This window comes from Thalia democratica, chromosome 4 (assembly GCF_965202585.1).
Source record: "Thalia democratica chromosome 4, ktThaDemo2.hap1.1, whole genome shotgun sequence".
Classification (NCBI taxonomy): domain Eukaryota; kingdom Metazoa; phylum Chordata; class Thaliacea; order Salpida; family Salpidae; genus Thalia; species Thalia democratica.
The window spans coordinates 73,118,990-73,142,136 of record NC_139168.1 but is presented as its reverse complement, the minus strand read 5'-3'; the positions used below and the strand labels follow the sequence as shown (position 1 = coordinate 73,142,136).

The window sequence follows — 23,147 nt, the reverse complement described above, 5'->3', positions numbered from 1 at the left end:
CAGTAAGTTGAATATTAACAGTATGTTTGTGAACTATTATTGGAACATATTCAAATATGACGACATAGGCACTGATTTTCAATTTATAGAAATAAGATTTAATAAGTTGTCAAAAGAGTTTGAAGATATTTGTGAAAATAGTTACAAAACTTTAGTTGAGGATAAATACCAAAAACTTGCTGAAAAACTTTAAGATGCTGAATAGATAAACATTTGTTTTCGAATTGATAGTAATTCTGTTTACTTTTATTTGTTTCATTGCCTTTACTTTATGTTGTATATAAACATTATTGGGGTTTTTCGTTGTTTACTGCACAATATTTACGACTCACTGTATAAATGCACATTTTTTCATTATAACAATTAAAAAGTTACGATTATCGACAGGTTAGATTTTGAAATAAATATTTTTACGAAATTTAAGATTAAATAATAAAACGCAAACAATAGCTTCTAAAATTTGAAAAGATAATGTAACTTACCTTGAAGAAGATATTGTGCACTGCTAACAGTTTTTGGCTTTTATAAACTAACTTCATTCAATGTTAAATGTATAGAATTAAGAACATGAAACTTATTCTAGCCTTATATAAAATTAGAAAACATATTTTATAAAATTTTCAGAATCAAAATTCAAATAAGGTAAGTTTTAATTATGCAATACCATGTACTGGAATTTCTATATGCCCACCATAAAGAAAACTATTTTTACATGAAAAACATAACCAAAAAAAAGCTGTTACTTGGGTCAAGCTCCGAACTACTTTATCTTAATCGTAGTACAAAATTTGAATTTATCATAATATTATAATTTTCATAAGGTCTATCTATTCCAGCGTTTTCCAAACTTTTTTTTTAATTGCTCTCTTTAAAAAATTAATAAGGCTGTTGCCCCTCCAACAAGGCTACCATTTAAAACACAAAATACCTTTTTTTATGTTTTTCATCTGCAAATCAAGAATATCTAGTGTAAGTTCGAAAATTTTAATTCGTCCAAATTTTAAAATTCCCCCCGTAGCCCCTTTACTAATTATTTCCCCCAAACTTACTAAAATCTTCCCCAAAGCGGTGGTACCGCCCATTTTGAGAAACCCTGGTCTACTCTGTATAATTTTGGTAAGTACTTATACTAAAACAAAACATTCAAGAGAGTCCAAAAGTTTCTTATTGATAAAGTAAGCTATCAGTAACTTATCGTTAAATAGTAAACTAGTTTTAATTCAAGTCTTAAATCATAATTTTTCAAACAAAAAACCTTAGACTTTTCACATTAGATAATTACATTGTTAAAACATAAAAGTAAAACTATTACTTTACCTTATATTTAAAGTTAGTTATTTTCTACTTATAGCTTATCAAAACAAAGTTTCTTTAAACATAACAGTTTATGAAACTCACTTTCACATAATAATTTACTTTATTGCTAAAACCGTTTATTGATTAATATTGAGTTTACTTTTTTATATTTTTCTTCTAAAATAAACACAATTAAATTAGTATTTAGTTTATGAACAAAAAAATCGCAGAAGTTAAAAAAATTTATTAAAGCGAAAAGCAACATGATAACAGCTTAAAAATTTTATTCTAAGCAGTTAATTAAAGTTAGAAAAAACGTAGAGTTTTGGCTTTATTTCCTCAAATAATAATTTGATTTTAAGCAAAATAAAACGTTTTTGTTGATACGAAAAAAAAGCATAAAAAGTATTAGGCTTTCAAACTTTGCATCCAAAAACTTGAATATGCAAAAGTGACGCCATAAAATAATAAAAAACAGCTTAAAAAAAAGAATCTTTTGTAAACACATTATTATGAGAACTGTCAACAATAGCTTAGAACTGCACTTGAATTAAATAAGAACAAGATTTAACTGCAAGAATAAATTAAACGTACTATAGTATGGAGTAAGAGAATGTAAAATCAAGTGTTAAGTTTTGATTAAAGAATGATTAACTAGAAAGCACTTATAAGAAATTTGTAAGGAATTTTTTAAAGGTGGTTTTTACCAAAACTATAGTAGTTCATCACTTAGTAGTGTACAACTTTGTACTAAACTCGAGTAAAAAGAAAATAGTTAAAATGCATATTTCTTTTAATAACAAGGAAATTCAAACACACAAGGTCACAATACTTTCATTAAATTTTATATGAAACCTCAATACACCATAAAAGCTTGGACAGCTTCAAAGGATAATCGAAAAGTAAGTTTGGTCAAAAAGAAAAAAAAAAGTTTTCTAATAAGTGAGACTAAAATTTTAAAAGAACTATCAACTTATCAACAAAGAAAATCGACAAAACTATAGTTTTATCAAAAACAAAAACTTATGTAACAATATGTCACATCTGTATATGACGTCATTATTATGTATGACGTCTACGTTAAGCAGTGATGACGTCATGAATGCGATTCTACTTGGAACAACATTGATGAGCTCAAAACAGCTTTAGGCTTTCTAATAAACAACCAATAAAAGAAGTTTTAAATACTTAATTATTCAACAACATGTCACTAGAAAATTACTTGGTATTTGTAAAATAAAATAGCTTAAAACTTTTTATGAAGCTAGTGATGGAACAAGAACACTCTCACACACCAAAAAGAGCTCAAAAGACGCTCACTAGCAAATCAGCAGTAGAATTAAGATTATGACGTATCACAATCTCTTTACGTCACTTTACGTATTACTGAGCATATTTTTGATGATGATTTACAAGTACTCATTGAATTTGCTCGCTGACGTCGAAGGCTCCTGGATCAGCGGCCGAATGGTTTCGTAGTCATGGCTTCTGCGAATAGTTTGTAAACTTTATCCAAATTTCGTATATATGTGTACAGTACTTATACTATTATATATTTTTAGTTTAAACAGCTCTACCGTCTTAATCAAACTTTATCAGCAAGGTTTTAAATCAATTGAAGAAAAAAAATTACAAAACTAAAATTAACAAAAAAATATTGTTACATAATAATATCAATTCTCATTTTGCCAAACAAATATTAAATAAATTTATTCTTATGAAAATGTTTATACCTCTTTTTTTTGGTTGATGACTCTTACTTAAACGATTTTCTATTTGTTCAAATTTTAAAACATAAAGCTGTACAGTTATGCATATCTATTAATTTTGTTTTGTAAAAACTCATTTATTTAAAAACCTTCTAGGATAAGGCTTCTGCAGATCCAAGTTGGGAGGCCTGACTTCTGTGGAAGATGAAACATTCTTCTGTTCCACCGAAGATATCAGCTCGTTCCTATTCTTGGACCAATCTATCTTCTCAAAGATAAACGCCAGACTCTCCTGGCAGTTTGGTAGGTTGATCTATGATGAAGATTTAAAATAAGTTATTTGATTGTTATTTTCAGCACTTTTACTTTGGCAAGTTAAACCATATTATTAATGTATTAAGTTTGAACAAACTTTTTAGTATTTTTAATTTAAAGACTGCCTGTCTGAGTATTAGTTTTTGCTTCTGTTTAATTTGAAAGTTTATACTGTGCAATATATTTGCTCAGATTGTAGAACTTTTTAAATAACAAACTTAATTTTTAGCAACTTAACAATTAAGTAGATCCGTTCTAACTTGAGATCGAGTACTTACTTGAGTGTTAAATTAGCATAAGCAACTTTTTGGGTTAGTATTATATATTTACTCGTTTAAAAAATAAAATAAAAAAATTCTAATAATTTTTCTAATAAACTCCCTAGACAATGAAATAAGGACTTAAAATTAGTTTATCATCAGATAGCACACTATAAGTAATGTATCTAGATACATCGTACAAGTTTACAGTTTGTTATTTTTCAACTTGTAAATACTAACAGTAGGGTTGAGCAGTTGTTTGGGGTCATACAGGAGAGTTGGAGCGAATACTGTGCTCAGATTCTCCATGTTCATTTTGTTGGTGTGCTGATGCTTCGACACCCTAATTGAATAAAAAACATTTTAAGTTTGAATGTAACTGTTTGTTTTGTTATACTAAAATGTGTTTGAATGATAGAAAGTATATTTTTAAATTAGCATACTTTTAATGCTAACAATCTTTTAGCAATGAACTCATCAAATACTTGTATGTCAATGCTTTTAAATGTTTATAGTAAACCACAAGTTAAAATTCAGATTAAAACTTTAGTTTTTTAAAGTATCGTTATCAATAGTTACTGTAATAGCTTTAATTTTGATATTTTTTTAACTTATAATGACACAAACAACCCAAAATAATATCAACAAAATCAAACCTAACAAGATGAAGGCTGAGAATTCTCAAAGTGCGGAAGTTTATTCGAGGAAGAGCAAATAGCAACCTCGTGTAAACATCAATCTTCTGCTCCTCATTAGTCAGCTGGCTCGCGTTCACCCACTCCCTATAAAACATTAAACATTAAATTAACTCTTATAAAAATATATATCCACAATTAATTAACTTGTAAATATTTATTGTTTTAAAATATAGCTCTTATTTAAAAAATCTATTGTATCAAAATTTAAAAGTGCTCATACAAAACAATCATATCATTTTTTACGTCACAACTATTTTATCAGTGTTTCACCCACTCCCTATAAAACATGAAATATTAAATTAACTATTTCTCTTGTAAGAATATAACTAAAACTAACTAACTTTTAAATACTTATTGTTTTAAAAAATAGTTCTTATGTTAAAAACTCTAAGTCTATAAAACTTATTAAGTTGAAACAAAATATTCAACTATCATCTTCTAAAGTCCTTCTTTTGAAAATTTACTGTATCAAAATTCAAAAGTGCTCATACAAAACAATCATTTCATTTATTACGTCACAACTATTTTATCAGTATTTCTAACAACTCACTGGTAGAACTTGGAGCAGATGAGAGGATCAGGCAGTTGACTAAAGTAATTCTTCAGGAGTGAGCACAAGGTATACAAATCGGTATCAACTATGGCTTGTTGCAATGCTTCACTACCCTCTGTTTGTTTATCAGGATTAAAAATATTTACATGAATTATAACTTTGAATTATCTTGCTTTCTGTTTAAAACTATTTAATCAGTTTATACACTTTAAAAATTCAAATAATTACAAATAATAGTTAAATCATAATTATTAAAAAATAACTTACCAGTTTTTACCAGCTCCATAAGATCTAAGACTTCCTTGTGTTGACCTGTTTAAATAGTTAAAAGCTTTATTCTTCTTCCTTTATTATAAAAATTTACATCGTGTTTGATGTTGTATGTGTGTTATGTTACTTTGTATTAACAACTAATTTTTACTCACCATTAACCCTGTAGATACCCTTCTGTGATATGTCTCGTTCTTCAATTTTATCAATCAGTATTTTCACAATGAGGGGAATACCCATTTCAACACTCCTCTCCGCAAACTCGATGTCGACCCCGAACGTGACGTAGCTGTTCTCCACTCTCCTCCTGCCACGCTCGAACGACAAGCTGACGTCACATTGCAGGTTGGACGCGCTGAAGTGGAACGTGGTGCGACGCCAAGTGTTGAAATCACCGAAAAGTTCCTGTGAGAATGTTTGTTATAAATAAAATTTTCTATCAAATTTTAGTATGACTAATAAATTTCAAAAAAAGTTTATAACGTTTAAAAAACTCCTGTGCTACGCCAGGTTTAGTAATCGCCGAGATGTTTCTGTGTTTATTATAAACTTTAAACTTGGTCACAGTAAAAATTGAATAAGCTTTCATTTATGTTTTAATTTAGCCATAAATCTACAATTTCTACATGATAAATTGAAATGATAAATTCCCTTAAAACTCGCGCATGGCTTAATTTTTTGAACTATTACGAACTTAAAACTTAAACTTATTATGTTACTCTGGTTACAAATTATTTTATATTAGCTGTTAATATAATTTTAATCTTTGTTTTGTTTTTTTTTTTGTCTTTTCTACGTAGCTGTCTAGTTAGAAAAAGATTAATTATAGAATCATTGTTCATATAGACGTGTTCCTCTTTTCAAGTATAAGTTACTAGTCTAAATAACAACTTGTTTATCTAAATAATAATACAACAAAACAAACGTTGGTCAAGTTGATCTGCTTCCTGGCAATCAACACCTCTTCCCCCTGCTCACTCATGTGGAACATAAGCAGGTTCATCTTGCTGCATCCTTCCACCATCAGTGACGTCACTCTATCCTGCCACGTCACCACGTCGTTTCGTGACGTCATCATCCTTGGTTCAGTTGCCGCGATCTGCTGGAACTCGCCGAACGAATCGGCTTCAACTTTCACGAACGGAGCTGTTTGGAAGAAACGTTTCATTTACGTGTTAAGAAATTTACGTGTTTAGCATTAAGGTTTGAATAATTTCTACAAAATTTGCTGTCAGAGTTTGAATGCTTTGACTGTGGTATTATAGTGGTATATTTTAAAGAGTTATGTATGTTTCTACAACAAATTCAAATATCATTTGATTATGTTGATTAAAATTTCTACACTTTTTAACTGGTAGTTTTGATAACAGTAAACAAACAAATACTTACCACAAACAGCATCAAATCCAGATGCAGAATGAACAGTTACATCGAGTTCTCCCGTTAGGATCTCAGGGTTCTCACATTCAGACAGCATATTTGCAGCAAGTGACTGAAGAAAAAAACATTTACTTTAACGTTTGCCTGAATTGAAAACTAGTTGTAAGGTTGTAAACACGGTTATAAATGTAATTAAAACCTTAATCTTTTATATTATTTAGTATACAATAAATACTATAAAATGCAGTTTGAGCCAATATACAATGAACTTTATTAGAAAATTTAACCAAAATACAATAAACAATTTCGATACTAACGTTATGTCTTATTTTGCTGGCCTGTTCGTTGAGAAACGACACAATTTCCTCCTTGGTGAGTTGCTTCTTGTTCCAGCAGGATACGTGCTGCATTGCAAGTTTCTCCTTCCAATCTGCTACTTGCATCTCGCTGGATAGCAGGAAAAGCATGGGTTTTGCACCTATGTACAGCCTGTTAGAAGAAAAAAAATACTGATAATTGTAATATTTGTTGTTTTGATATTGTCGTTACTGTTTATTTCTAAGATTACAATAAAGTATTATTTTTGATCATGTTGAATTTATTCAAGAATGTAAGTTTTATGGCTAATAGAACTAAATTACAATTACTGTATATAAATGTATCAATGATTAGTATAAAGTTAATTGTGTATTAAAACTTGGCCAGTTTTGTATTTTGAGTTTTATCTATATTGTTTTTATGAGTTTATAACTTTAAACCAATACTTTTACTTGATAACTTAACCAACCTTGGTTATATATTACAAGATAGTCTGTAACAAAAAATGTTATAACTTCAAAGCTAATGTACTTCCTACAAAAACTTAAACGTTATTTAAACCTTACAACATGTAAACAACAGTTTATAATCATACTCTATTTTCTCATCAATAGTTTGAAGTCTTTATTTAGTAGTTCGTTTGATATTTTTTTTATATAACTAGGCAGTACGACTTACAATAACAAACTAATACTTTTAAAAGAAAAACTTTAATGACCTATTTATTCGTTACGTCATTGTACACAGGAAAAGTACACAGATATAAAATTCTAAATTTAATACAAAAATAATTTGAAAAGTCTTTAGCTTTGATTTTTTTTTGCATATTTTAAGTAATGTTAACTATATTTATGGAAATTTTAAAAGATATTTTTAGGATAAGTTTTCAATTAGGTTTGCGAGAGCTTTTGAAAATATATAACTGTTTTAATATATAACAGTTCTTAAGCATAACCTAAAACATAACTCACATTTTCAGCGTATTATTATTACTCTTTTTATTTACTACTTTACATTATATTACTTAACCAATTACACATTTAAAACATTAAAACTATTTGTACGATTTATTCAAACTAAAAAAACTGTAAGTTAGTTAGAAAAACTTAGACACTATAAATATTAATAAACTGCTTAGTGCTAAGAGAATGATAAAACAAAGTTTTCAATGATACGTAAGCTCAATAGACATATTATTTCAAAGTAGTTTTTCAGTTTAAAAGTTAAATGTGCTATATTCAAACTATCTCATGAATCAAAATAACTAGAGCCATTCGTACCAAGCTACTTAACTTTTTGCACATACGCTCTCAGTATATTTAACTCGTGTCAATCTGAAACCATTCAATATTTGTGTGGTCTCTTTTCAAACTGTCACTGCAGTCTAGTGGTAGCTACTTGTTGACGCCAGTTCACTTGTAGTATATATATATATAAACCAACGAGACATGTTGAGTTGATATTAGCAGACGGCTTAAGCACTTGAAAATGTGACCGCAAGAATTTTTGCTAATGTTTAAAACGAATAAACAATGAGAGTGTGATTAATCACATTTTAAGCGAATGTTGTGTCTGTGTCAGAAAAAACTTGTAAATATTCTGTCTTGAGCTGATGTACCAGACAGGTTAAATACCTTTGAAAACCGCAAAGCTACTTCGAGTTCTAAAACTAGTGAACGAAAATAGTTTGATGAATTAAATTTTAATTATACTTGTAAGTTTTTTTTTTTATAATTTTTTTTTTGTTTGTGGATTTAAAAAATGTTTTGAATTCTTAACTTATACTTAAAGTAAGTTTTAGAACCAACTTAGACACAACGTATACGTGTAAATTTATGCTTTGTCTGATTGAAAATAAACAGAAAGACTTTTATAAATTAGAAACAAAAATGTTATTTGTCTTTGTTAAAGTCACTTTACCAGCAGACCAAACTTGTAAAAAAGTTTTGGTGAAATCAATCATAATTGAGTTTGTGTAGAACATGGTAGCATCTACTAGCATTAGTACGTGACTAATACAATTTTAATTTTAAATGAACTTATTGCACTCAGGTGAACTAAGTTAAAAGATTGTTTGTTAAACATGCCCGGCACAAAAGTTCCATTATTAAAATAATAATTTTAAATAACTCTTTTCCCTTTTGGCTACATTATAGTAAATAAAAAAATAAAACCTGTTGATCAACAAACTTTCATTAGATACAAAAATCTACAGTGATTTTTCAAATATCTTCAATGTAATTTATCAATACCAAAATACTTTAGAAATAATTGTTGCTTTAATGCGTTTTTAACTGCAAATGTTTTGTATTTCTTGGGTATAATTATGTATATTCCGTATAATCAATCAGAAGTTCCATGGTTTTGACAGAATTTTACTTCAAAAGTAGTTAAGCTTTTTGTACATGCAATTTTTTTCTTAACAGCTAAACAACTTCGTTAATTATTTATAGTTGCAATTTGTACTTAACATTAATATTTAATTTAAGCAACATCCAAAAGCTAGATTAAAAAATTGCTTTTTACCTACAATTATCTTTTCTTTAGAATGCACAGTTTCGTTTTTAACTTTAAACTTAAACTAGTACTACATGTACAAAAATAACTTGCGTTTTACTGTTAATAACTTTCTTTATAATTTTCAGCGTTTTGTTTTTTAAGTAATACTTTGGGTAACTAGTTGTAGCTTATTTTGTTTTTGATTTATCAAACCAAAGTAAATACAATTAATTCAAATCATAATAACTAGTTAATATACAAGAAAAAAGTTTGTTAACTAGTTTGACTAGTTTAAGTAAATTTTAGTATAAATTAACTTTTACAACTTAGTAAATAACCATTTTATTGTTATTTTTTTTAAGCCAACAGTGTTTGTAATAAATATTTTTATATTTAATACGTTACCTTAGCGCATAAGTTTTAACTTATAAAACCAACAAACCTGAAAGGAAGGCTGCACCTTTTTTCACTATATTTCTGTGTCTCAGCATCCAATAACCTCCTTAGCTTTTTCTCCCTCGTTGACTGGGGTTCTTGGGTAAACTTAATTAGCGAATTCTGTAAATCAAAGCTGAGTATTAAACGAGTGTAAATGTATATGCTTCATTACTAAGTTATAATAAACTTTGTTGAGTTTAAAAATCTTAAATAAACTTTGAGAATAGAAGCAATTATTAATTGACTTTTTTTAATCAATCTTGTTCATAACATAAACTTTAGAACTAGAGATTTTTTACAAAGTTTAAGTCAAAAACAAAACTTTAAATATGATGAAATATTAAAACATAAAAATCCCCACAAAACAAATGTTAGAAACAAATTCAACTAAATTAAATAATGTATTAGCGTTTTAAACTGAAATAATCAAGAAGAATATCAAAGCAACTAGAAAAACTTTATTCACCTTGTTCTTTTTCTTCTGCATATGTTTCACCAACTCCTCTTCAATTTCGGATCTGTATTGCTGAATCATTCTCCACGTCATGCCAATGTCTGCGTCCTGAGGAGGTATCTCGACTGAAATATTTGAAAGTATTAGATATTTGTGTATGTTGTACTGTATAGGTTTTGATGGAGTTTTCTTTAAAACCTATACATTAACTTTGTTATACAATCTACCTCAAATCTAACGAGAGAAGACACAATTATTTTTCAACTAAAGTTTTTGTGAGTATTTAAGAAAAATTTTTATATTTTATCATTATTAAATGTCACTTTCATCAATATCTGTGCATCAAACACGTAATATAACAGTTCTATGCTAATATTAGCGAATAGTGTTTTAAGAATATAATAATATATTTATCAACTACAGAGTTGTTAATAATTTTATGTTTAACTTATGTTTCATTATTTATTTTTCGGTTCAAACAGTCTAAAAAGTAAAATACTTTAGAAAACTAAAAAAAATTAAAAGTCTGTTTTGTTTCTCAACAAACAAAAGAAGCAGGTGATGTATTAAAAAAAGCTTTGAACAATGAATAAAAAGTTCAACGTGGCCAAACTGTCACGAGATCTTTATGCATCTGTATATCCTTATAAGGATATAAGTTTGACAAACTGGTTTATGCAATTTGTTTATAGAATTTAAAGCCTAATTTTTTTAAGTTTGTTGTACGTATAGCAAGTAACATAGTAAACAGTATATTTAAACGTAATACCATTACATTAATTAAATAGCTTGTACAACACATCTTTTTACCAGGTAAATAACAACTTTTAATATTAAAATTTTAAATAATAACGTTTTTCAAGTTATTTCAAAGTGCATATAGATAATTGTTTTTTAACTAAATAAAAACGAAAGTATAAACTTACGGTCTTCTGAAACCGGCTGAAACGTAACATCGGAGAGCTGCACAAAGTTTTTCAATTCATATTGTGCCCTCACGTTCTTGTATACTCTGTTTGTAAAATAATTTATTATTAATTGTGCTAATTAGAAAGTTAAATAAGTGTAAACTAAATTTAGCTATTAATTGTTATAAACTTAAATAAACATATTTTTTATTGAATTAAAAGTTATGTTTTAGTTCACAAAATTTCACGTTGAATACCCAAACTTAAATTGTAACATGTTTGCAATATTAATATATAACTTCAAATTTCAATAAAGTAGACAGACTAGTTTGTAAAAATACAGACGACAAAGTAAAGAGAATATAATCAAGAAAACAAAAACAAAACAATTTTTTTTAACTACGTCACTTACATACAGTTAATGCCGTTTTTCTAAAAATAAACATATCCTGTAACTTAAAATAGTTTTTGAAAAATACTCACAAAATGCTATATGGAAAACAACATTTAAAATAGTTACAATGCAAACTACCACTGGTGCTTATTAAAGGGCAAACAACGACAAATCTTTTATCGTTTTTATGTCAAATAACAATCGATAATTGCTAAACGTTTTTGTCTAAGTAAACAGGTCGATAAATTCTTGGACGAAATTGTTCGCGTAAATTCATTATCGTTTGTTTGCTTAAATTTTACAACAAGGTGTGTTTGTAATCTAATTCTCATTTTAACTAATAGAATAGTTTGTTATGTAGGTAATTTAAGTTTCTAAGTATCAATAACAAAAAATTACTTTTATTTCAAACGATAGATTGTTATCAAACAAAAGGATATCAAGTTTATTTAAAAAAAATATTATATGCATTCATACCTAAATCAAAAAGGATTTCATATACACCTCGGTTTTAGGGATAAAAGAATAGTTTTACAATTTATGTTAAGCTCATAAGAAACTTTTATTTATATCAAGCTTATGACATAATAGCTGATTCAATCTTATATAATTTGTAAAGACTTTACTCTTACCATGATTTTAGGGCTAATAGTCTACAAATTTTACTTTTGTCCTGTGTAAAAGGGATGCTTCATAATTTATAATTATTCCATGGTTACAAGCATGACAGGGGATTAAAACGGCATGTTAACATATTAGTTCCCACACTTTTACATGTTTAATTTAAAATTGTCAGTTTAATGCTTACTTATTGTCTGTTACCGGTCATGCGTCATAGTACAACCCTTTTGAATGACGTCATAATGAATTTACCACCCAGGAACTGAATTGTAGGTTCTATTTTTAGCGGACAGGAAGTAACAACAATAAATTGCAATTTGTTTTCATTTGCGTCAACATAATTTAAAATTACATAAGTTCTTAAATAATTGAACGTTTTTGCGAATTTTTTAAACTAATTACCTATTAATAATAGCTTATTCAGTTAAATTAACAATCTATTAAAAACTTTTGACAATTGTAAACAACATTTATTTGCTCATAGCATTCGTCATTAACATAAGTAAAAAAAATTATTTATTAAATTTCTAATTAATGCATATTATTTATTTCAATGTCGAAACTTTAATTAAGAAGGAAATTCTTGTTATGAAAACAACTTTAATCATTTTATAACAGCAAATTAAATTCTTATTTTTCAAACAGTTTTATTACACTGTTATTTTTAGACTAGTTATATAAGAAATAAAATTCTTTAAAAACGTTATGCTACATTTAACACGCGTAATTGAATAATGAGAAGATGAAAGTATTTTTATTACTGAGTAGGTGTAAACTAAATTTAAACAGGAAGTAACATAATTATCGGTACAGAAATATTTTAATATAATTAGTTTAACATCAGTACTTCATCATTAACTAATTTAAATGCTAATCTTATCGATTTTACTAAACCGCTGTTTTAAGATTTAGCATTTTTTAGATTTGTCAGACATTATTTTTTAGCAAAATGTTAGACTTCTTATACGAAAGACTTTGTGAAAATTAGATAAAAATAATTTAAACTTTTTTACTTTACAGTTTGAAAAATTATATAACTGTCCATATTCAAAAACAAGAACTTTATTAAATATTAGTTTGATCAAGTAAATATGCAGGCCATTATGTTAAAATATTTTCAAAATAGTTTTCATTTGTTTTACAAAACAGCATTATGACGCATACATTCAAACATAACATTGACCGGAAATTGTATTAATTTTAACTAAACAAATGAAATACAATTCGGCCACTCAATCTTAATTTATTATCACAAGTTTTTATTGATATGCTTGTTTGAAGTTTTTTTTTTCATTTGACTCTACGGTTACTTTTTCTCAAAACAAAGTTTTGATGTTTAAACTAAGGGAGTTTTGCCAAGTTATAAAGATAATCACTATTTTAAAATTTTATTAAAATAAACACTGTTGTTTTTTTTTGTTTTTATTAATCTTACAAAATTAAAGTTTGAGGAAGTATTTTTGTAACAAAATGCATTTCACAAGTTGTTCCTGTTTTATTATTAAGCGGAAATAGTAATACTATGATTAAACGGTAAGTATTTAAACACATAAGCCAAAACTAAAAGTATAGGGAATAAATAGTTACAGGAAAAATATCATTTTGATAAAAGTATGATAAAGCATTCTAAACAGCTAAAATTCGCAATTGAAGAAAATTTAAAGTCTAGTCGTACCGTACAACCAATAAACTTAATGGCTAATCATCATTAAAATTGTAGACTAATTAATTAATCACAAAGCTTATTCAACCACTGTTTACTACTTTATCAACGATGTTTACTGTGGTTAAAAATCAGTAAAACGTATGTCAAAAAACAGATTAAAAAAATTAATAAAGTTAAAATATTGGTTGAGTAAACTTTATGATTAAATATAATCATAGAAAGTTTTTCGAGGTTATATAAAATAAAATAAAAAAGAAAAAAAAAAGAAAAAAAAAAGATACTACAGAAAAGTGAACAAAATTAACCATTTAGCCGAGTATGCTTTTAATTAACTTTGAATGAAAACCATAGAAACGTAAATTAAACGTTATTAATTAATAAAAAACTTGAAAACGTGAACGGCCACAAAAACTATTAATCAGAAGTCAAACCACAAACACTGATAAACATACATGAAACAAATTAGTTAATGATTAAGTGAAGTTCAACAACATCTATGTAATTTACTACACAACTTTGTCATAGTATGTACATACATTGTATCATAGTAAACACATTTACATTACTACGTTTTACTTGTTTGCACAAGAGTTTACATGTAATTTCTCATGTTTTTTATTTAAGTTCGGATGTATTTCGAAACGCAATAAAGTTACACCAAATAAACTTGTTTTGAGATTTATCATGCTTAAAAAAGATTATTTACGTTAAAGTTTGTTTAATTTTAGGGGATACTTTTTTTAACCTTTATCGGAAAATCTTTATATTTTTTCTTCTTACTAGTACTTTTGGTATTAACAAAGCGGTTTTGAAAGCTTTACTTGTCTGAAAAAAACATAAAATCTGAAGTTTTTCACTTAATCTCGTAAAGGTAATTTGCAAACCCAATGCTAAGCTGAAAAAAATTGCAAGATTAAATCTAACTTCCTCTTATTTAAAGCCAATTACTTCTCAGTATTTCAGTTTTACTAGCAAAATTCCTACCACTTGAGCGGTATTGAGCTACTTTTTATTATTAATTGATTACTTCCAAAAAATAATTACAACAATGCCAAATTATTCTTCCCCTTTTTAAAGCGCTGCCAAGCTTATTTTAAAAATAATTTTCATTCTAAAAGGGCAAAGTTTATTTTTGTTTCAATTTAATTACGACTTTTAATCCAATTTTGGTGTGTTTTGCCAAAAATGTATTTTGATCACATTTTCCCTAAAATGTCAACATATTTTGTTACCTTGCTTATACAATACTTAAGTTTTGAAATGAATAATTAATTTTACTTTTTTTTAAGAAAACAAGTTGCACTTGCTTATAGTTCAAAACTTGTTTCTTTTTTTAATATTTTCCTAGTTGTTTTAAGGCTTATTAACTTGTTATTCTTAAAAGGGCAACCTAAAAAGTTTTGCTGCTACTAAGCAAACTGTTTACATTGAATATTTAAACACAGGTTTTGTAATAATAACTTTCAATTGAAATTTTTTTGTGACTAATATGCTTTTAACAATTTAAAATGCTTTTTTCAAAGTTAAAAATAGCTTTCAAGTCGCTGTAAAAGTTTGACATTCAGCTTTGAAAACTAAAAAATAGTCACAAAAACCAAAAAGAAACTAGAAAAATTTGGTATTGTTTAAACAGTTGAGTGAAATTAATTTAAGTTCTTGGCAAAATATTTACTTTTTTCAAAGTTAGCAAAATTTTAAACAGGCCTGGACGTGTAAGGAAATTTCAAGTAGCTTACAAAATCTTATAATCAGCTTTCAAAATGTAAGTTTGTTTCTGTACAATGAAAGTAAGGTAAGCAAAAATATTAAACAGCATTTTTTTATCGTTATTTTACTTGTACTAGTTTACTTTTGATAGTATTTTTAACAAATTATTATTTAGGTATGTACTGTACAATAATAGGTAAAAATTTAATAAAAGCTTCTTCTTAGTTATTTCACTTTAAAGTATAAAGTTATATTACACTTAAATACTGAGAACATTTTAATGTCAAGTATGTAAACAAGTAGCTATGAAATCAATATAACCAGATTAAACACTTAAACGTGAACTTTTATATGAAAATTCTGTGTACACAAGCCTTATTACAATATACTTGAAAAGTTTATTGAGCATTGTCAAATCTGCATAACAAAAACCACAAGATTTTTGCAGTAAACGTTATTTTCCGTCATGAGCTTAAACTAATGATTCAAGTCACATGGTAGGGCGTTGTTATTAAATGTAAAAACATGTTTGTTTTTTTCCTTGGCTGTTTTTAATTTGTTAGGACGTGACTAAAACTTTATTTGAGTTGAAAGTTTTTTAAGGCTAAAAAATGATGTTTTTCATTTTCTGTATTTAGGTCACAAAGAAGACAAAAATGTAGTTATGTATGTTTTTTGTTACCAAAAAAAATTTATCGTCTACATCCGTTTTTTTTTGTCAAAACAAAAGATAATAAAACATTAAAGTTTAACTGATTTTAGTTTTAACAGTACTAAAAATTTAAACTGGTTAATACTCAACACTCTTCTTTCTTTTATTTTTTTATTTTTTTTAAATGATGTTTATAAATTTGGGTACCTTTTTACTTATCTTTCAAATACTAAATTACACAATCAAAATTAGATTTAAAGAACTTTGGTTGGCAAAAACACAAGGTGCTTTTTTATTATAAAAAGCCACAAATAACAACAATTTATGTATTTTAAACATAAAATTTGTTAACAACTAACCCAGGAGGTGTCTTCTGCTTTGTGATGATGAATTCTGTCTTTGTCAGGAAGCAGTACCTCAACTTTTTGCTGCCATCAGGAAACACCTGTTTGTTTTATATTTTAATTTATTTTTTCACTTGCATTTTCTACTAAGACAAACTTGAAGCTACTTTATCGTCAGGAAAGACCTGGTTGTTTCATTCCTTGTTTTATATTTGTAATTTTGTTTTACTTAAATTTTTATACTAATGTAAATTGCCATTACTGAACTAAATATTTACAATATTATCAGTTTAATTCGTGTACATATTCGTGAAAACATGTAACAAGTGTATTAGGCTTAGTAAGCATAATAAAATTAGTGTGGCAGTTAAATTTCTTTCAGACAATAAAATTTTGGTAAAAAGTTTGAATTAATTAAAGCGATTATAAAATTCTCACTACTGTCATTCAATTGAAACTTCTTTAGCACTTATAATGAATGTTATCGATTGAGTGTAATTACCGAAACTACCTAATTACATTTCCGATATTAAAGCTTAATACGTCACTTAACTGTGGAGTATTGCTTGTTATTATTTCAATTGCTTTGCTTTATATGGTTAATTAAACAACAATTATCAAAGTTTTGGAGCTTTATTAGTACCGGCAAACTATAACTCTTTTAATAAATACGAAAACCTAACAAAATAGCACAAAAACGTTTTTGTTATATGAAAGATATTAAGTTTAATATTTAAAGTTTGAAAAAAATACTTTTTTTTACATAAATTTATTTCAATTTAAATCGATTCATGATGACTTTAATCTATTTGTTCAGTTGCTTAAGTATTTCAGCATGAAAGAACTAAAAAGTACTTGAATTTTAAAACAGATGTGAACAATGTATACTTAAAACCATATGGTCTACATCAAAACGGAGAATTTATTAATGATTTAGATAATGTATTTTACTGATAAGAATTTCACACAAATTTTATTTAATATAGTCAATTTAATTTTATTTTTTTTCAGTAGAATAAACGCATACAGTATGTTTATTACTAGTACTTTCAATTTTGTTTATTACTTTGTTTTGTTAGATTTTATTTTATCTATTAAGTTTCTTTGCTATTTAAAATACTTAGATAGCTGAGAGAGATATTTAAGTAGCAATAATTGTTCTAAAGGTATCTTAATGTTTGTTCAAACGTGGTTTGTTGTTTACTAAAACAAGAGCTTATTTAATTTTTTTAAGACTTTTTCCAACAACTATTAAAGTATCATTAAAAAAGCCCAGACTAAAATACTTAACAAACTTATCATTTATAAATCGTGATAAACACATGTCTATTAAACTTGTATAAATAAAATATTTTTAACGTTTTTTGTTTATATTAACTCAAAATAAATACCTCGACCATGGGGCCGTGTTTTACGTTTTTCCTATTTGCGTTCCTCCTCTTAGCAGCCAGTGATGAAGGAACCTTCATTCCTTTATAATGGGACATTTTAAAGTCCATTACATTAAGAACCTCATTGAAAGAATTTAGGCACTGTTGAGAAAGTTACAATAAGGATGTTTTGTAAACTTCCAAGGTTTTTTTAAAGCTTTAAATTAAAAAATAGTGGTATACAGCTTATAGTAATAGTCAAATCTCTCTCAAATTAGTTTAATAATTTTTAGCTTAAAGTAAATATTTATGAAAATTAACGTCATTGATTAACAGTGCCATAATTAAAAAACTTTCTTTTTAAGTAAATAAGTTATTTTAAGATAAATATAATAAATACATTAAACTTTATGAGTAAAGCTGGTTGAGAAGTTAAAACTAGTTTATTCTTTAGTTGATGGCTAGTTTTTTATTTATGTAGGTTTGAAACTGTAACACTTTTCTAAGTAGATATTATTGAGATGAATCTACAAAATACAAAATACACTAATAGGAGTATAAGTAGAAAATATTTTGACCATAGCATAACTATTTATTTCTGCGTTGTATAATCGTTTTTGTCAAGTTAAATTAATTATAACAAACTAAAGCACTGGTTTTCACTTAAGTGTGTTTAAGTGCGTTGAAAATGCTTACTAAATGGATTATACAATTGATAAAAATCAATATATAAATCAACAAAGGGTATTTCAAATGAGCTATATACATTTATGTCTGCTGTTTGTAAACAGTTCAACAATACATTTTTTCAGCACTTACTTTCTTAGTCATATAAACATAAATAGTTTAAGTTTATTAAAAATAAATATTTTTAAGGCTAGTTACTGTTATATTTATTCAGTCATCATATTTTATAGTTTATTAGAATATTTTTGTAGATAAAGAATTTATTTTATTTGACAAAAAATTGTGTTTGTACTTATTCATATCAAAGCAATAAAGTTTTAAATGTTAGATTTATCTTAAAGGTATTTACTTTTTATTACAACTAAAAACACATTTGTTTTTCTAAGGTGGAGATATTTGCTTAGTACTTTAGCTGATACTATTTTTATCTTTTGTGGTCAAGTTTTATATCTCATACAACAAGTAAAAAAGAATGACTTCAAACAAACATAAACAATTGATCGTAAAATACAAACAAATATGTTTTTTTTTATACTGGTCTTTTAAAAGTTTTCCGACAATTTTAATTTTACTGACCATTTTTATGAGTTATCAATAAGATGTTTAATTTTTATAAATTAATAAAGTGTTGGTTAAGACTTCATAGCTTCATAGTAAATATTCAGTTTGTTTCTTGATATTTTGTCGTAGCCTTTAAGGTTGTTGAAATTGTTCTGAGTAGTTTTATGTTTAGTTTTTTTTTATCTCCATATGACATAGTGTTTTGCTAAGGTTAGTTTTGTTTGTTCAGTTTTACGTACATTATTTGATTTATTATTTATACTTATATATCAAATAAGTTTTGAATTAGTTTTGACGGTTATAAGTACAGCACTACTTACTGAAATTAATTTGTGAGACAACTTTACCTTAACTTTAGACCACCACTGCTATTACAGTACACTTAAAACTTTTGCTTAGATAAAATTATTATTAGTAATTACAATAACATATAAAATTAATGAATTAGATAAGCATTAATGTAAAATAAACAATCATAATAGTTCATAAAACAGGCTGTAAAATAGTATAAAAAACTTAACTACAATCTTTATATTATAATTGCAAATGTTACAAATAATTAAAACTGAGTATATAAAACTAACAGTTTTTAACGGTGGCTTAACAGCTAATTTTATTACATGCTGAAAATTATTTTATATCATTTTAAAACTTTCAATGTTATAACTTTATCAATAGAAAAAAAGAATTTTTGAAGATACATTAAAAACTAACAGTTCGTAGTAAGGGATAATCAGGGTGTCGAACAGGAGTGACTTGGATGAAGATGCGCAAGACCTCATTCACTCCCAAGAACTTTGTAGATGGCAATTGCAGCGTTTCTGTTGTTTAAAAATATTGTTAGAAATCTTATTACAGATTTAGTTTTAAATAGCTTTATCATACAGTTATTAATAAACAAGAAAGAAAAAGTTGTAAAAGTAGTTGTTTCATTAAAACTGATATCTATCCATAAAATAGTTTCGAAAAAATCTTAAGTCATCTATGACGTCAGTCATCTATGACGTCACAATTTTAAACTATGAACTCACTCTCAAGGTGTTGATAGATTTGGAATAAATACACTAAGCAAAAACATTTTTAATTAATATTTTATACCTATACAACTATCAAAGTTGTTTGGGTAAAAAGTATATCTATAACTCAAGAAATCACTCATATATGACGTAACAAATTAATGACGTACGTTCCAGCGTGTTGGCGGATTTCGGTTTATCACCCTGTTGGACGGCGCTTATGTGCTGGATCTCCCTGTTGGTGACGTCATCGTTGGAGCTCGTGTTGGGGCAGATCTTGCCGAAGAAAGCCTGGAACCTCTTGTTGTTCTCGAGTTTTTTGAAGCACGTCTGACGCTTGTCGTGATTTTCCAGGTACTGGCGGTAGGTGATAAGGCTCTGACTCTGTTTGGTAAGAATGATTAGGTCAAAAAAAATCGTAACTACAGTTCTCAGAATTGTTCTGATAAATTTAAGTATTAAGGCTCTGCGACTGTTGGATACTTTGTTAGTGATTATAAATATTTACAAAATGTTGAACAATTCGAATCTATCAGAAAGCAAACTATTTCTATTTTTTAACGAATTTAAAAGCTCGCAGTTTTAACACATAACTCTTGGGACTACTGGATAATATGAATAACTATTATAAATATCTTACACAATCACAACTTTGACTTCATATTATAGTGACAATTTTAATTAGGCAAAAAATTTTAAAACTTGCAGTTTTGCATTAAGAAACTAAATTGCAAGACTTTTCAGTCAGTAAAGAAAAAGTTTAACCTATCCCAAGCAGGTGAAAACATTAAATTACAAATTTTAAGTAGATAGCCGAACTATGGAGCCGATCACCATTGTGATCCCGCCACAATATAATACAAGTATAAAATAGTATTTTTTAACAAAACCGATTCAAGCACTCACGAATTTGAGATAAATGGCGCCGATCTCCATGGAGCCCGTGGTCTTGTGTTCCCGCCAAATCCTCTCCATCCCCTGCTGGAACTCGCGCTGGGCCTCCATCAGCTCGACCACCTTGTAGAAGAGGATATTGAACTCAGCCTCCGAAATCACAGGTCGCGACGTCTGCATGGATTGCTTGAGGGAGCGTATGAACTGTTGAAGATTTATTTTCTAGTTAATCTTTTTTTTTCTTCAAGTTATTTGATTTTTGTGTTGCGTGATCAATTTTTCGATACTTGCTTGTAAATAGCTGAAAGCTATAACAAATATTTTTTTCAAACTTTATTTTTTTTTATAGCTGAGTATAACTTGAGAAGTTTATGTACACTTTAAATAAACTAATTAGTATTAAATACACTTTAATGTTTTCACTAAATTTTTTTAATAAGGTTTATAACATTTTTTTCTTAACTCATTTTGTCTAGCAGACCTCTTAAATCAACAAACATTACAAATGTTTTGAAAAGATACAACAACTAACAATGTTGACGCGCTCCAGCTGGTTCAAGTACTTGAGATCGTTCTTGGCCACGGCAAAGATCATTATGAACCTTTTCTTGAGATCGTCAGCTTCCTTTTCATTCCTAACATAGTTATAATCCACAGCAATCTGATTCACGTCCATCTGGAAGAAATTTTTGTTCAGTTGAAGAAACAATGAGACGCCGAAGTTCGTCTTGGCTGCATTTTAGATTTGCATTATGAGGTTCGATGTCGTTTGGTCAAACCATTAGAAACTTGTTATTTATTTCAATTACTTTAGTTAAACTGACTTTATTGCCTCCTTATTTCAAAACTGATAATTAAATTTTCAAAAAAGTAACATAAAAATTATACAAACAAGATTAATAATCAAGTAAGTAGTAGAGAATTGAATTAGCAACAGTAACATTATGACAAACAGCTAACAAATAAAATACTAAATATGACACTTTATATTTTAACTAAAATTATTAAAAAAAACAACTGAGCTGAGTTCGACTCTATCCTCAGGAAGGTCACACAAGTAGGTATTAACAAAGAATAAGTTTAATAATAAACTATATATGTTAAGTAAGTTATAAATGATGAAAAAACTAAACCAAAACCAACCGAACTGAAATCACATTCGTCTTCTGGACTATTGAAGGTCATCTCACGAAGGTACTAAGCAAGTAATTAGGTTTAAGATAAACTAGTTAGTTTATTATATTTATGCCTTATAAATTTATAAGTTAAATTGTAATATCAAAAAAAGCATACGAAAACCCAACCGAACAGATGAACAACTTTAACGTTTTTAAACATAAAAAAGTTGTACCAAAACATATTGTATATACAATCAAACAATCACAAAATATTCAAAGTATTATTGTAATATCTAGTGCGAACATGAAGCAACTGAATAACAGATGCCAAATGTAAAGTGATTAGAAACAGTTTAGTATATCATAAGTAAGATACAAGAATGGTGTTGAAACTTACTAAATAAATAATGATAAAAATAAATAATAAGAAAAAACTAACCGAGCTGAGGTCTCCCCTGTCCTGAGGGCTCAGAAAAGTCATGGTGCTGTTGAGATCGAACATCAACCTCTCCTTCTTCTCCTCTGACGTCATTTCGTTCCTCGCTATGACGTCATTGGAATCGTTGGAGCGCGTCGTCGCGTCAGAAGCAAACCTGTGGCATCATAATTGGTTTGATGCTTATAATTTACTTCGACTGAAAACAAACTACATAAATATCAAATATTCAAGTTTAGATTTTTTAATTTTAAGTTTAGTATTAACTTTCTTAATTAAATAATATAACTGTAATAAAAATAGCTACTAAAAATAGATATATAAATATAAAAACTTTTATTTGTACTAAATTTTGCTAAAAAATATTTAAAAATATAAACTTTAGAAACTTTATTTATGAATAAACTAGCTTTAATTTCATTCACCTTATTTACTCACTTTGATAGTGAAAGCTATTGTCCTAATAAAACATTATTTATGTAAGCAACTACAATAGTGAATTTAAAATCAAAAAGCCAAGATACTTGTTTATTTTACAAAAAATCTCATAAACTCTGCTTTGCTCATACATACAAACTAACCA

General features: G+C 27.3%; 1 protein-coding gene across 3 annotated transcripts in view; it reads right to left on the bottom strand.

Moving 5' to 3' along the window:
- Positions 1 to 1,629: 1,629 nt before the first annotated feature.
- LOC145833788 (active breakpoint cluster region-related protein-like) overlaps positions 1,630 to 23,147 on the bottom strand; it is a 44,400-nt gene continuing 22,882 nt past the window's right edge. Inside the window, exons 12-32 of one of the 3 annotated variants that reach the window (XM_082940970.1) lie at positions 22,568 to 22,721; positions 22,154 to 22,207; positions 21,543 to 21,686; positions 21,023 to 21,214; positions 20,287 to 20,500; positions 19,815 to 19,921; positions 17,874 to 18,014; positions 16,498 to 16,583; positions 11,117 to 11,202; positions 10,203 to 10,315; positions 9,741 to 9,856; positions 6,799 to 6,970; positions 6,491 to 6,593; positions 6,027 to 6,247; positions 5,257 to 5,506; positions 5,099 to 5,143; positions 4,829 to 4,946; positions 4,237 to 4,362; positions 3,821 to 3,923; positions 3,155 to 3,318; positions 1,630 to 2,784 (exon numbers count right to left, since the gene is read on the bottom strand). In XM_082940970.1, coding sequence (XP_082797096.1) covers positions 2,706 to 2,784; positions 3,155 to 3,318; positions 3,821 to 3,923; positions 4,237 to 4,362; positions 4,829 to 4,946; positions 5,099 to 5,143; positions 5,257 to 5,506; positions 6,027 to 6,247; positions 6,491 to 6,593; positions 6,799 to 6,970; positions 9,741 to 9,856; positions 10,203 to 10,315; positions 11,117 to 11,202; positions 16,498 to 16,583; positions 17,874 to 18,014; positions 19,815 to 19,921; positions 20,287 to 20,500; positions 21,023 to 21,214; positions 21,543 to 21,686; positions 22,154 to 22,207; positions 22,568 to 22,721 — 2,788 coding nt within the window. In that variant the 3' untranslated portion in view covers positions 1,630 to 2,705. The remainder of the gene's footprint in view (positions 2,785 to 3,154; positions 3,319 to 3,820; positions 3,924 to 4,236; positions 4,363 to 4,828; positions 4,947 to 5,098; positions 5,144 to 5,256; positions 5,507 to 6,026; positions 6,248 to 6,490; positions 6,594 to 6,798; positions 6,971 to 9,740; positions 9,857 to 10,202; positions 10,316 to 11,116; positions 11,203 to 16,497; positions 16,584 to 17,873; positions 18,015 to 19,814; positions 19,922 to 20,286; positions 20,501 to 21,022; positions 21,215 to 21,542; positions 21,687 to 22,153; positions 22,208 to 22,567; positions 22,722 to 23,147) is intronic. The other 2 variants (XM_082940971.1, XM_082940972.1) reach the window with 2 other exon arrangements.